We start from the raw sequence: 16179 nt of genomic DNA on the forward strand, positions 1-16179 counted from the left end.
TGAAACACATCCATTTGCCAAATTTCATTTCTTTGGGTATCTTTTCGTTACTCCCTGCAGATAATAAGGTTTGGTTATACACAGAACCAGTAGGACATTTCCTTATAATTTCATTGTTGGACTATTTAACATTCCTTGTGGAAGAACTTTTAACAAGTTGATCATTATCATAAGTATTTGCCAATAAAAGCAATGACACATGCCTTTAATCCCAGCACTTGGGAGGCAGAGGCAGATGGATTTCTGAGTTTGAGGCCAGCCTGGTCTACAGAGTGAGTTCCAAGACAGCCAGGGCTACACAGAGAAACTCTGTCTCGAAAAAAATAAAACAACAACAACAACAAAAAAAAAAAAAGCGCAAATATTTTTTATCCTATTCTTATAAAGACATAGTAAAAAAAATAAGTAGTTTTTAAAAATCAATCAATATTATAAACTATACCTTAGGTAATAAAAAGGGAAAGGAAATTCCAGGCTGAAAAGAGCCCATTGGCTGAATCATCTTATTTAGCTCTTAAATCTGTTAACATTGTCCATTTTCCAAATTTCTTTTTAATGACAAAAAAAAAAAAAAAAAACAGGTAATTCCAAGGACTGGTTGATTCAATAATTTGAGCATTTAGCTGCTCTTGTTCTGGCTGTTCTAGTGCCTATAATTTTTTTGTAATTACCCACACAGGTTTGTCAGTTAATCATTTTAAAGGTAAGACAATTAGTACCTTTGAAAGACTAACAACTGTTGTGTTGTTTTTATGTACAACCTGAATGGTCTGTGACTGTGATGTATTTTATATATGAGTGCTCTATCTGCATGTACACCTGCATACCAGAAGAGGGCATCAGATCACATTATAGATGGCTGGAGAGATGGCTCTGTAGGGGATGGTTCTGATAAGGTCCTATTCCCTGACTGGTTCTTGACTGATCAATAAAGAAGTTAGGGGCCCAATTGCTGTGCAGACAGAAAGAGGGGGGACTTCTGGAATCACACAGGCAGGCTAAGAGATGAAGGAAGAGGAAGGGGGATTAAACCATGCTTCAGAGGGAGAAAAGGTGACCAGCCACGTGAGATCTCAGGAGGAGTGGCCATAGGCAGTTTCTCCTGGTGGGAGATTAGAAATGCAACTAGGCTGAGGGCACTTTTGGGTTGTTGAACAAGGAGAGGTAACCAGGACACTAAGCTAAGGGCAAATTAAGAGGTACTGAGCTAAGATTATTAAGAAGGGTATGCTAGCCATGAAAGATTAGAAACTCAGCAATTGAGCCAATAAGGCAGGATGAAATTAAGCTACGTGTATGTGCCTGTTTTTCATCCATAGATCCAATATTCTCTGGGCGGGGGCTAGTAGTACAGTCTACCTGGAACTTAAAACACGGGTAGCAGGAACTACACACAACAGGTGGTTGTGAGCCACCATGTGGTTGCTGGGAATTGAACCCAGGACCTCTAAGAGCAGCAGTCAGTACTCTTAACCATAGAGCCATCTCTCCAGTCTGATAATACCTTTTAAGATTTTTCTTGGGCTGGAAAGATGGCTCAGTGGTTAAGAGCACTACCTGCTCTACCGAAGGTCGTTAGTTCAAATCCCAGCAACCACATGGTGGCTCACAACCATCTGTAATGAAATCTGATGGCCTCTTCTGGGATGTCTGAAGATAGCTACAGTGTACTCACATACATAAATCTTAAAAAAAAAAAAAAAGAAAGATTTTTTTTCAGAACAATTCTTTATCTTATAGTTTGTTTCTGAGATTGGAGGAATATTAATCTGTGTTTTCCATTGCTGCAACAAATCACATTCCCATAAATTCATGGCTATATTAGCCACATATGGCTGAAAATTTCCTATTTGTCCTTCTGGCTCTATACACTTCACCCATCTTGCACTTTGCTTCAGCTGAAATAAAGTTCCAATCCCTAGAATCCCTACCTTGTAAAGACGCCAATCTGAATGCCAAGAATTGGTGAAATTATTGTTACATCTGTTCCTGTGTAAACTAAACCTTCAATTTCAATGCCCTTTATTTGTATTTGTTAGCTTTGATCTCTGATCATTTATAACAGTTTGCCAAAACACTTGCTTCTAGTCTCTCCTCAATTTTTTTGTTTTATCTACTAAAGCTAGTCTGTCCTTGATTACACCCAGAGCAGTGTTTATTTTTAGAGCAGTGTTTTTTACACGTGTGCGTGAGTGCACACACACACCCAGAGTTTATTTTTATGTGTACTGATGTTTCTTCTGCATGTATGTTGGTAAGAGGGTGCCAGATTCACTGGAACTGGAGTTACAGATAGTTATGAACTGCCATACTGCCATATGGGTGCTGGGTATTGAACCAGGGACCTCTGGAAGAACAGCCAGTGCTCTTAACTTCTGAGCCATCTCTCCAGCTCAGAGCGTTGTTGTTTTTAACAGCAGGCATTAAATCTTTTAATTGGTCTGTAGATGAGTTTCTCCAATACTATTAGGGAAAGACTGAATTGAATTCGCTATCAGAGCCTGTGGGAGGCCCCCTAGGGCATTCCCGATGCAAAGGGTTACCTAGCCTGTCTCTTGTTCTGCACTCATTAGTCCAATGCCAGCCTTTTGACGTGTCTTTGGCATGGTCCAGAAGGCTGAGCCTTCTTTTTGGATTATCTCTAGAAAAAAACATTGTTTCTAGGAATGCCTTGCCTACAATCCCTTTTCAAATGACCTTGTTTATCACAATTAAAGCATCTAACATTTTGATTTTTCTTAAAGCTTTTAGAAATCACTTCTTCTGTCAGAGTATCATCATAAATGTGACATCCAATATCAACCATATTCTAATCCAGTCATCTACTGGTGCTGATTTTGCCCTTAAAGGCCTAATCACCCTTTTGCATCCTGAATTGGCATTTTCAAAAGCCAAAAATTAAATTAATATTTGTCTAACTTCTGATACTATTCTATTTACAGCTGAAGTCAATCTTTCCAAAAAGTCATTGAAGGTTTTTTTTGTGTCTTGTATAATTTAAGTAAATAACTCAGATCTCTTTCCTGATACTTCAACCTTTCCCAAAGCATTTAAAGCTGCTAAATGACAAAGTGCCAATGTTATGACCATCACATTCAAGCAGCTTTTGAAACGCAGCATAATGACCTCCACCTAGCAACTGATCTTGGGAAATACTATACCTCTAGCTCTATTTCATGGTTCTATAGCTCTTGCTTCCTCTTTCCATCATGTTCACCACTGTGACCAGTTTCCAATATTGCTGTTGCCAAATCTCTCCAGTATTAGAGGATAATTCTATTTTAAGTTGCCCATGAATTTAATATTTGTTTCACATAGGGTAAGAGCAAACTATAAAAAATTACCACTTCCTTAAATCTCCTCAAATCTTGTCTATAGGATTCCACTTAACTTCTTTATAACCTTGGGGATGGGAGTGGGGCTATGCCTATCTTCTGCTGGTAGGTCATGTATAGCAGCTGCATAAACTAAGGTTCGTTTTCTAACAATCCTGGGCCACCCCTCCAGTTTCATCATGTGGTGGTATGGCAAGTTCTTGTCGAAATTCCTCTGTCTGTATCTGAGTATTTTTCTTATTTTCATCTTTAAGTCTTTCTAAGGTTTGTATCTTATCAATCCATTTCTCATATTTGGCACAAAAACCCACTATGGCTATTAAGGATAAAATGTAAGTTACAGACTGATAAAAATGATAATCAGTATTATGTCAATCTGAAGTCATTTATCTTTCATTTTCTACTTCTATTTTCAAACCATCTAAAGTAGCACTACACAGGATCCTAATGTCTTCTATCAATATTTCCACCTTTAATGTAGGAAAGATTTTTCCTTTTAATACTACTAAACTTTCTCCTTGAGTACTTCCCAAGTGTTGTGAAATCTGATGGCTTCTCAGTTTGTCCACAGCTGGCATGATTTCTTTGTCTGTGTGACTGTGCTAGGCATTGGGGCACCAAATGTTTTCAATCCTATGTTTTTACCAATGAAGATTCAGGAGCCCGATGTTGGGGTAAGCCTGCTAGCTCAGAGGCAGAGAAAGCACCCATCTGACTTTCCTCCTTAACCGACATTCCATCAGCAATCTCCCTCACATTGTCTCAAATAACCTCCTTCAAATTGAATATCCTTCCCTTCTACTTCCTGTGCATCTCCCTATCCATCCTCTTGTCTCCCTTTTACTCTCTCTGGCCTTTTTTTTTTTTTTTTTTTGGGGGGGGGTTTTCAAGACAGGGTTTGTCTGTATAGCCCTGGCTGTCCTGTAGCTCACTCTGTAGACCAGGCTGGCCTCGAACTCAAAAATCCGTCTGCCTCTGCCTCCCAAGTGCTGGGATTAAAGGCGTGCACCACCACCATCCAGCCTCTCTGGCTTTTAATAATCCTACATTTGCTTCCTATTAACTGCTTGCTTGCTCTTTTCTTGACCTATGTTTGACTTTATTTAATACTGTTTACAATATTCAAGCAGAAAACTCCTGGATTAAAGATGTGGGCTAAGGCTGAGCCACACTACAACTAAAAAGAGGTTTTTCCAGTAAATAATACAATCTTGGGGTTCACAGTATGATTAAATATCCTGCAAAATTTGCTTTTAATCCCACCACTCAAGAAACAAACAAAGGCTGGGCAATGGTGACACACGCCTTAAATCCCAGCACTTGTGAGGCAGAGGCAGGTGGATTTCCAGCCGGTCTACAGAGTGAGTTCCAGGACAGCCAGGGCTACACAGAGAAACCCTGTCTCAAAAAAAAGAAAGGTTCTGTGGGCAAAATAGTACAAGTCCTAGGACAAACACTAAAGAAATAATAAAAGCCAGGCCAAACCTCAGTACTATGGGAAAGAGGAGGGAGGCCATAAGCCAGCTCCAGGAGCAGTAAGAACCCCTGTCTCTCTCAGAGAACGAGGTAAAGCGGAAGAGCAGACACCTAACACAGCCTTCTCTGACTCCACTATGTGAGCGTAAGCACATGCAATTGAGCATGTACAATGCAAGCGCGCGCGCACACACACACACACATACACACAATACTCATAGTAATGATAAGAGTAAAAGGATGTCTGGGGATAAGATTCAGTGGTAGAATACTTACCTGGCCAAGTGCCAGACCCTAGACTCAATTCACACAACTACCACCACTAACTACTACTACAGCACACACACATACTAATCAGACTCCCACCAAAAATATTCTCAATGATCAAAGAAATGTATAAATAAAATTCTCACAGGGGTGGCACTCATTTTACAGTTACAAGAATGTGGAGAAGTCTCATATTATGATGGTAAGTGTGTATTTCATACATATTCCAGGTGTGGTTGCTCATGTTTCAGTTCCACCACTTAGAGGGGAAAGCAGGTGGATCTCTATAGTTTGAAAGCAAACCTAGTCTACTAAAGTGAGCTCAAGACTAAGCAAGGGCTACATAGTAATACCCTGTCTCAAAAACAAAAAGAAAACAAACAGTATCAGCCTCTTTTACTTCTAACAGATTGGTGTACAATAAGTGAAAATGCAGTTTCTTTTGTTTGGTTTTTTTTTTTGTTTTTTTGTTTTTTCGAGGCAGGGTTCCTCTATGTAGCCCTGGCTGTCCTGGAACTCACTCTGTAGAACAAGCTATCCTCGAACTCAGAAATCCACCTGCCTCTGCCTCCCAAGTCCTGGGATGCATGCACCACCACCACCAGGTAAAAATGCAATTTTTAAGTAACTTGTTTTACCTACTATTTTTCCTATGTGTTCACATACCGAATGAATGTCAAAGTAGAAAAATAATAAAACTTACCTGTCCAATAACTTTGAGTTTAATGTATTCTCCTTCCTTCTTATCACCTAAGTCCTCAGTTGAAGGTTTTGCCTCCTGAAAGAAATTTCCAGATTAAAGATTCCTAAATACTATATTAATTACTTATGAACACCCATTACATTCCCCCCAGGTAACAGACTATGCACCAGAGAGCATTAATTTCTCCACTACTCATTTATTATTCAAACCCACATTCACTAAAGAACAAGAAAGTTAGATCAGGTGGTGATGTCTTTAATCCCAGCACTTGGGAGGCAGAGGCAGGCGGATTTCTTAGTTCAAGGCCAGCCTGGTCTACAGAGTGAGTTCCAGGACAGCCAGGGCTACACAGAGAAACCCTGTCTCGAAAAGACAAAAGACTTACAAACTCATTTCAAATAAAAGCTTATTGCAAATCTCCTAAAATCAGCAGACTAAGTTAGAATAAAGCACCTCAGTCATTTTTACTGAAACAGTGTCCTGGAAAATGCCACTAACAGTGGATAAAAGTAGCCCCCCACACCCCAGGGGTTGAAGACATAGCTCAGAGGTTAAGAGCATTGACTGCTCTTCCAGAGGTTCAGAGTGCAATTCCCAGCAACCACATGGTGGCTCACAACCATCTGTAAATGGATCTGTAGCCCTCTTCTGGTGTGGCTGAAGACAGCTACAGTGTACTCATACACATAAATAAATCTTAAAAAAAAAAAAAAAAAGTAGCCCCCCAAACAACTTTTAGTTCAACCATCACATTTAAATATTTAAAACATTCTTCTGTTATTCATACTAATTCAAAAAGTTAATCTAACAGAGAAGGGACTCTTCTTCGAACTTGAGAGGCACTAACAGTAGATACCCAGAAAGATGTTCAACCACCAAAGCTGCAACCAATAATATATTATTTGTGAAGAGTGTCAACATCAAAAATGAAATAAAATGCAGGGATCCAATCAGATGCAGAGAATGTGGATACAGAATAATATACAAGAAAAGGACTAAAAGATTAGAGGTTTTGGGCTGGAGAGATGGCTCAGTGGTTAAGAGCACTAACTGTTCTTCCAAGGGTCTTGAGTTCAAGTCTCAACAACCACATGGTGGCTCACAACCATCTTCAATGGGGTCTGATGCCCTCTTCTGGTGTGTCTAAAGAGAGCAATCAATGATGAATACATTAAAAAAAAAAAAAAAAAAAAGATTGGTGGTTTTTGATGCTCAATGAAATGAGGAAATTCAGGAGTATCTTCATTCATATATTTGCCCCATTGATGTTTCTCCTTAATGTATACTTAATGACTATAACTGTATATCTATGATTTCACTTTAGAGATGCAATTTTATTTTAATACTTTGTATAAAGGAAATTTTGATTCAACATGACTTATTGTTCTTATAATTTCTTATACAGTTAAGATTAAAAGTGCCCCCCCCCAAGAAGTTAATCCAGCCAGCAATGAATTCCTGTGAGTTCTAGACCAGCCAGGGATACAAAATGAAAACCCTGTGTCAAAAAGAAGCTAATCCACACTCACTAAGATATATCTCAACTCTGGGAGGCAGAAGCAAGCAGGTGGATCTCTGTGAGTTTGGGACCTAGTCTACAAAACAAGTGCCAGGACTGACTGTTACACAGAAAAACCCTGTTTTAAAACAAAACAACAATAATAAAAAATAATTGAACGATTGAATAATTGAACTAAAATAATAAAAAAAACACTGAACAGAGAACATATACAGCACATGCTAGTAAACTGAAATTGAAACTACTAAAATTTTCTAACATTTAGAAATGTACAGGGGCTGGAGAGATGGCTCAGTGGTTAAGAGAACTGACTGCTCTTCTTGCAAAGGTCCTGAGTTCAAATCCTAGCAACCACATGGTGGCTTACAACCATCTGTAATGAGGCCTCATGCCCTCCTCTGACAGCAAGTGTACTTAAAATAAATAAATAAATAAATAAATAAACAAACCTTAAGAAAAAAAAAGAAATGTACAAAACACAATTCCAATCACACAGGAAATAATCCCAAGAACTGACAAAGTACTGCATGTAATTAGTTTCTGCACAGAAAAAAAAAAAACTTTCAATACAGTGAGAAGAGCCAACAGAACGGGAGAATTTTTGCCAACTATACATCCAAAAGGCAATTACTATCTAGTTTTTATTTAAAAAAGAAAAAGAAAAAACTTGAAAAAAGGGCAATCAATAGGTTAATGTTTTCTCTCAAATGTATAATCTAGACTGAAATTGACATTTATATGTATAAAGGGGACTAGAAAAGGGTAAGAAAGATCCAAAGTGGGGGAATAACAAGAGAGGGTAACAGAGTATATGTATTATGAAAGCAGAGGGGAAATATATGGAGAAGGAGAAAAGGGACCAGAGACAGAAGAGAGAAAGCAGCGTGTCTGGAGAGGAAGCAAATATAAAGATGTATATGATAAAAATAACAAAATGAGCAGGGCAGTGGTGGCACACGCCTTTAATCCCAGCACTTGGGAGGCAGAGGCAGGTAGATTTCTGAGTTCAAGGCCAGCCTGGTCTACAGAGTGAGTTCCAGGACAGCCAGGGCTAAACAGAAACCCTGGCTCAGAAAAAGGAAGGAAGTCAGTCAGTCAGTCAGTCAGTCAGTCAGTCAGCTAGGCAGTCAGTCGTTTCCTTCTATGATATTAGGTGTGGGAGGAAGAGGAGCACGTGACTAAGCACACTAAGCTCCAAGAGACTTTCTACTCCAAGATCCAGTCCAGGGCCCAAGGAAATGCTTAGATGACACAAAAGACAGTATGAAACATTATTCCTGATTTTCATTTTGCAGTGCTTTCAATGTTTGCTGAGTATTATGGCAGCAGGCAAAATTAACCTTTTTTTTTAAAAAAAAAAAAGATTTATTTACTTACTACATATGAGTACACTGTTGCTGTCTTCAGACACACAAGAAGAGGCTATCAGATCTCATTACAGATGGTTGTGAGCCACCATTGGTTGCTGGGAATTGAACTCAGGACCTCTGGAAGAGCAGTCAGTGCTCTTAACCGCTGAGCCATCTCCAGCCCCTTAATCTTCTTTAGTTGGACAGTATTACATATGAATACTAGAAGACTATCTTCAAACATTGTCTTACCACATTTCTATGAATTTATAGTCATAATAGAGAGTTGCCTCTTCCTGTATCTAGAGAGCAAAGGGTTATCCTCTGTAATGAAAGGCAATAAAAAGCAACCAAACCTCTCCTTCCTTTGGAAAGAGAGGCAGTGAGAAGTTTTAAGTTAGCACAAAAAAAGATACTTGGCCCTTTCCCTAGCAGCAATATACCACCATACATGTTTCCTAGGTTAGGGAAGCTATAGAGCCCATTTTTAGAAGCAAAAAAATTGAGACTGGTTCTTCTGAAGGTCCTGAGTCCAAATCCCAGCAACCACATGGTGGCTCACAACCATCTGTAATGAGATTGGATGCCCTCTTCTGGAGTGTCTGAAGATAGCTACAGTGTACTTACATTTAATAAATAAATAAACCTCTAAAAAAAGAAAGGGCTATTTGGGCTGGTGAGATGCCTCAGAGGTAAGAGCACTGACTGCTCTTCTGAAGGTCCTGAGTTCGGATTCCAGCAACCACATGGTGGCTCACAACCATTCGTAATGAGATCTGACACCCTCTTCTGGTGCGTCTGAAGACAGCTACAGTGTATTATGCTGGACCAAGTGGGGTGGTCCTGGGCGGTCCTGAGTTCAATTCCCAACAGCCACATGATGGCTCACGGCCATCTGTACAGCTACAGTATACTTATACACATAAAACAAATAAATAAATCTTTAAAAAACAAACAAAAAAGATACCTGCCCCTTTCCCTAGCAGCAATATAGCACCATATACATTTCCTAGGTTAGGGAAGCTATAGAGCCTATTTAGAAGCAAAAAATTGGGACAGCAAGATGGCTCAGCGGGTAAGAACACCAGTCCTAAGTTCAAATCCCAGCAACCACATGGTGGCTCACAACCATCTGTAATGAGATCTGACGCCCTCTTCTGATGCACCTGAGGACAGCTACAGTGTACTTACATATAACAATAAATAAATAAATCTTTAAAAACAAACAAACGAGCAAATAAAAAATTCCCTGTCCTCTAATCAATCATCTATAGAACGTCAGGAACTTCTGAAGTACAGCTTTCTTGGATTCTAGAATACTCAAAAAGCATAGATGGTTTTTAATATCTTACGGTGTAAACACAACCTCCACAACATTTCAATCACTAACTACGTTTTTCTCTCAACATTCCTTTCTAAAACCCAAGAAATCTGTTCACTACTGGCTAATGTCTCTCATCTTAAGATACTCAGATTTCTGAGTTTGAGGCCAGCCTGGTCTACAGAGTGAATTCTAGGGCAGCCAGGGCTACACGGAGAAAAATTGTCTCGAAACTCCCCCTCCCCCCCAAAAGATACTGTTCTACTGCTTCGATAAAGCACCACAACAAAGGCAACTGACAAAAGAAAGGCAATTCATAAAACTGATGGTAGAGCAAAAGGTGGCAAGAACATCTCAAACCACACATGGAAGGCAGAACTATATGGCTAGAGTTTTGAAACCTCAAATCCATCCTGAGCAACACACTCCCCCACCTTTCCCAACCACCATCTTTTTTTTGTTTGTTTGTTTGTTTGTTTTGAGACAGGGTTTCTCTGTATAGCCCTGGCTGTCCTGAAACTCACTCTGTAGACCAGGCTGGCCTTGAACTCAGAAATCCACCTGCCTCTGCCTCCCAAGTGGATTAAAGGCATGGACCACCACTGAACGGCAACTGCTATTTTCCTTTAATGCTTCTATTACAATTCATACATATCCTGCATGGAAAATATTTACCCTTTTCGTGACCCTCCTTCAGCTAAGTGCTGGTTCTTTCAGACCTTGCCTTGCCACAAATAGTCACCACGCCTTTCTCTAAGCTCCAGCTAATAGCCACGCCTCTCTCAAAGTTCCTGTTATGCCGGAAGTCCCACCTCCTGAAGATGAAGATGATGATTCTGCCAAGAGTTGCTAATAGACTTGCGGGAGGGGTTTTGCTCTACCTACCTGCTGGTAACAAACAGAGTTGAATAATGATGGAAGACTGAAAGCACACCATGCCTCAGTCTCATATTTTTTAAACCCCTCCCCACATTCCAGTTCCCTTAATTTTTCAGGCTCTGACTCACATTCCAGAAGACCCGATTGTGTGTGGCTGCACGCAGTCACACTTTACCTCACTTCTCAGCTGTTATCCTTATTTTTCCATTACTGTCAAAATTTCACAAGTCAGTATTTGCTATGGGAACTTTTATTCTCTACTAGCTGTAATCTGGGGTATGCATCAACATCCCATTCAACACTGCCCTCACCAGTTCCAGCAAGACTGCTTAATGCTAAGTCCAAAGGACACTCAAATTTTTCCATCTCTGCCTTCCAAGACTCACTGACTTCTCATTTCAGTTAGTTGTTTCCTTAAATGTTGACCTGTAATTTTCTGCTTTTCTTCCTTGCTTCCTTCCTTCCTACCTCTTAGATACTGTGATGGTTTGCATAAGATCAGCCCAGGGAGTGGCACTATTAGAAGGTGTGGCCCTGGAGGAGTAGGTGTGTCACTGTGGATATGGGCTGTCAGACCCACTTCCTAGCTACCTGGAAGTAAGTAAGCAGCTAGCAGCCTTCAGACTGAACCTCTGAACCCTGTAAGCCAGCCCCAATTAAATGTTGTCCTTATCAGAGTTGTCTGCTTGGGCTGTAGAGATATCTCAGAGATTAAGAGCACTGACTGCTTGCTCTTCCAAAGGTCCTGAGTTCAATTCCCAGATGGTAGCTCACAACCATCTGTAATGGGGTCTGATGCCCTCTTCTGATGTGTCTGGAAACAGCTACAGTGTACTCATGTAAATAAAAGCAAATAAATAAGTCTTTAAAAAAAAAAAGTTGCCTTGGTCATAGTGTTTGTTCACAGCAGTAAAACCCTAACTAAAATAGATACTGTGCTAGTTAATCTACTGTCAATTTTATACAAACTAGAGTGCCCTGGTAAAAGGAAACCTCAACTGAAGAACTGCCTCTATCACCTGTGGGCAAGTGTCTTTTTTGTTTTTTCTCCCCGAGACAGGGTTTCTCTGTGTAGCCTTGGCTGTCCTGAACTCACTCTGTAGACCAGGCTGGCCTGGAACTCAGAAATCCGCCTGCCTCTGCCTCCCAAGGGCTGGGATTACAGGCGTGCGCCACCACCACCCAGTGGCAAGTGTCTTCTTGATTCAGGAGATCCCAGCCCATTGTGGGCAATGCCACCCTTGAGGAAGTTGTCCTGGCTTTATGTAAGAAAGCAGGCTGAGCCGGGCAGTGGTGGCACAAGACAGAGAAACCCTGTCTTGAAAAAACAAAAAACAAAAAAAACAGTAAGCAGCATTCCATTCCTCCAAGACCTCTGCTTCAGTTCCTACCTTCACTTCAGTTGCTGCTTAATTCCTTTTTCTGAAAACCAAAATCAAAACAAACTACAGGACTAACTACATTATCTCAGGGGCAAAAAAGTTTGGTATGCAAAAAGTTCTGAGCTGAACTCTCACCACTAAGCTAGTAATCACAACAGCAACCAAACAAACAAACAAAAAACAAACTCATCTGGATTCACAACTACAAGAATTACCATACAGACTCATCTGACTATAGCAAACATTATTTGTTGAGATTATCTTTGGTTTCTCTTATATTTCCTACTTAGTCATTCATCCTTGTGATAATTTTCAGTGGCTCTGAAGTCCATCTCATTCTCTACAATCACTGAACCACTATAAGAATGAACATCTCAAAGCTGGAGAGATGGCTCAACGGTTAAGAGCACTAACTGCTCTTCTGAAGGTCCTGAGTTCAAATCCCAGCAGCCCCATGGTGGCTCACAACCATCTGTAATGAGATCTGACACCCTCTTCTGGTTGTGTCTGAAGACAGCTACACTGTATTCACATATAATAAATAAATAAATCTTTAAAAAAAAGTGAACATCTCTACCACTTCTGCAACAGCCTTAATACAGTCATGCCCCTTTTCTTGAACCCTGTCTCTTTTCTTTTCTTTTTAAAGTTTTTCCAAGACAGGGTCTCACTATCTCTGGCTGTCCCGGAACCCAGGCTAGCTAGACCGGAATCAGAGCTCCACCTGCCTCTGCCTCCCAAAAGTACTAGAATTGCTCAGCAACTGTCTATTTTCTACTGACAGTCTAGAAAACAAAGACCACACACAAAAAGAGAGAAAAAAAAAGAGGTCTCCAGTTCTCAGTGTCTTCTATGCTCTTTCCTTCTCTGTCTAAAAAAAATAAAATAAAAAGGAGACAATACAGAATAATGCAGCATAGTAGTTACAAAACAGTGAAAGCATTCAATCTAAGTCTGGGACAGTAGGTCACCAAAGGAAGGACAATTCCAGAGAAAGCAGATTGACTTGACTGGTGAGAGTAGACAGCCAACAGAGCAGGAAAAAAGTCATGATAAATTTCCAGGGCTTAATCAACTCTCGTTGATTAAGAATGAATGAATCCTCATGACCAAAAAGGTAAAAGAATTTACTAGGAACTAAAGCTCTATCAACTGTTCTCTCCAAGGAACAACACTGAAACAGATGGCTGGTTCTGGGAACTGAATTGAGCTGAACTGGAAAATAAGAAAATACAAGACTTTGTATTATAAGTGTACAAAATTCATAGAGTCATAATGCACTATTTCAAATCAGAAGATCTTCACAAAGATGTACTCTGGCAGTCAGCACAGTCAACTCAGTCACACGGACAGAGAATCTCATTTAACTAATCTAGAACTGGTGTCCTTTCAGCTACACGGGGACTGATAATTCTTACTGGAAAAGGAGAGACTCTGGAGAAATATTAATTTTTTTTTCTTTTTTTTTTTTTAATTTTTAAAACATTTTTTTTTTTCAAGAAAGGGTTTCTCTGTATACCCCTGGCTGTCCTGGAACTCACTCTGTAGACCAGGCTGGCCTTGAACTCAGAAATCCTCCTGCCTTTGCCTCCCAAGTGCTGGGATTAAAGGCGTGCACCACCACTGCCCAGCTGAAACAAAATTTCTTTATATACTTCTGGCTGTCCCAGAACTAAACCTGACTGGCCCTGAACTCAGAGATCCTACTGCCTTTGCTTCCTGAGCACTGGAATTAAAAAGGTATGCCCAGTTCATTTTACACATACATACATATATACATAGGGTATTTTGCCTGTACATGTCTATATACCATATGCATGCAGTGCTCACAGAAGGCAGAAGAGGGATGTTGGACCCCTGGAAATTAAAGTTACAGTTATAAGCCATCCTGTAGGTGTTGGTAATCAAACCAGCATCCTCTAAAGAACAGCCAGTGATCTTAACTGCTAAGCCATCTCCCCTATATCTATTTAATTACTGAAAATATTTTCCTTTTGAAAAGCAGGATACAAATGCTGGGCAGTGGTGGTACACTCTTTTAATCCCAGCACTTGGGAGGCAGAAAAAAAAATTTCTGAGTTTGAGGCCAGCCTGGTCTACAGAGTGAATTCCAGGATAGCCAGGGCTATACAGAGAAACCCTGTCTCGAAAAACCAAAAAAAGAAAAAAGAAAAGAAAAAGAAAAGAAAGAGAAAGGAAGGAAGGAAGGAAGGAAGGAAGGAAGGAAGGAAGGAAGGAAGGAAGGAAGAAAAGCAGGATATGAAGCTTGGGTCTGGTGGCACAGGCCTTTAATCCTAGCATTCAGGTTGATCTCTGCAGTTTGAAGCCAGCCCTGCTAGACCAGCTAGGGCTACATAGTGAGATTCTGCCCCTCACCAAAATAAAAAAAATAAAAAAAAAAAAAAAAGGAGCGAGAAGTAGGAAAAAAGAGAAGTAGAACACAGTATTGTGGGTATATTAAAAGAAAGGAAAGAAAGAAAGAAAGAAAGAAAGAAAAAACCCTTTGCAAGCTTTGTTATGAGTTGGACTGTTGTCTCCTAGAACTGTTAGAAGCTACATACCCATGGCTGCTTAAACAAGAACTGAACAAGGATGAGCGCAATGGAAATGGTAATGTGGATAGGAGAGGGTGTGCTCAAGAGAACAACTACCAAGGGAATGCCAAGAAGGGAACAACAGTCTTCCCTAGTAAAAAAACAGACCAACTTGTTATCCAATACCAAGTGGATAGCCCTGAAAACATACATACAAGTAATAATATACAGATGGTGCAAGTTGTACTTACGTACTTAGGAACCCACATGCACACACATAACCAAAAAAAAAAAAAAGAGGCTACAAATTTTAAAGAGCAAAAGGGAAGGTTTGAAAGGAAGAAATGAGAAATTGCAATATTATAATTTCAAAAAAAATTAAAGCCCTATTTATACGTGATGCCTGAGACTGGCTTAAAAATAACATGGAGTGTTGCTGGATTCTATGGATTTAAAAAATATGAAAAGAGCCAGGGAGTGGTGGCGCATGCCTTTAATCCCAGCACTTGGGAGGCAGAGGCAGGCAGATTTCTGAGTTCGAGGCCAGCCTGGTCTACAGAGTGAGTTCCAGGACAGCCAGAGCTACACAGAGAAACCCTGTCTGGAAAAACAAAAAATAAAAATAAAAAAATAAATTAATTAAATAAATTTTAAAAAGATATGAACATATGAGGTACATTATATACACATCTACATTTTCCATAAAAATTTTCACTAAAAAAATGCATTTAAACTTTAAGTCAAACACTCAAGATACATTACATTACATTATAACCCTGAACTGTGGCTTAACACTAAATACCACAGACTATCAAGAACTTAAAATTGCAGCTGAAAATCTGCTGCTACTTGTATAAAAATACTGTTTTGGGCCTAGACTGTAAGATCTCTGTAAAGCCTGGAACAAACTGTTTTGTTTGTATCCAAAAGCATAATCAAGCTAATGTGGAGATATGGCAGACATTGTTAATCACTTACACAGTATCTATTTTCCCTCCCTCACAAGGAAAACTTAAATTTGCTCAACAAAATGAAACAGAACATCATTTCACCACGTGAGATAGTGCAAGTGCAGCCTTTGATAGAAGCCCTTGAGAGCCAGAAGCAGGTGATGGATCTGAGTTTAAGGCCACCTGGTCTAAAGGACAAGTTTCAAAACAGCAAGGGTGACACAGAAAAAAAACCCCAAATCCCAAAGCAAAGCAAAACAGAACCATTATTCCCCCATTTGTAAATGGCCCTGTAACACAAGCTGACTAATGAAACATAAAATATGTTTTCTTTCTACATTTTCTCTTACCCAGTACACAAATACAAGCTTTATCCACACTCATTTCATGAAAAACAAAAAACTAGCAGTATACTTGTTCAACCTAAGATCTATCGGTCTACTTACTAATCAATCCAAAAGCAA

At 39.8% G+C, this 16179-nt stretch overlaps 1 protein-coding gene across 1 annotated transcript in view; it reads right to left on the reverse strand.

Annotated features, from left to right (window-relative positions):
• The window catches only part of Sumo1 (small ubiquitin like modifier 1), a 37131-nt gene that overhangs the window by 14119 nt on the left and 6833 nt on the right, over window positions 1-16179 (reverse strand). Inside the window, exon 2 of the mRNA XM_031368982.1 lies at window positions 5782-5856. Within this exon, the coding sequence (XP_031224842.1) occupies window positions 5782-5856 (75 nt within the window). The remainder of the gene's footprint in view (window positions 1-5781; window positions 5857-16179) is intronic.

The sequence above is a fragment of the Mastomys coucha genome, unplaced genomic scaffold (genome assembly GCF_008632895.1).
Source record: "Mastomys coucha isolate ucsf_1 unplaced genomic scaffold, UCSF_Mcou_1 pScaffold14, whole genome shotgun sequence".
Lineage (NCBI taxonomy): Eukaryota > Metazoa > Chordata > Mammalia > Rodentia > Muridae > Mastomys > Mastomys coucha.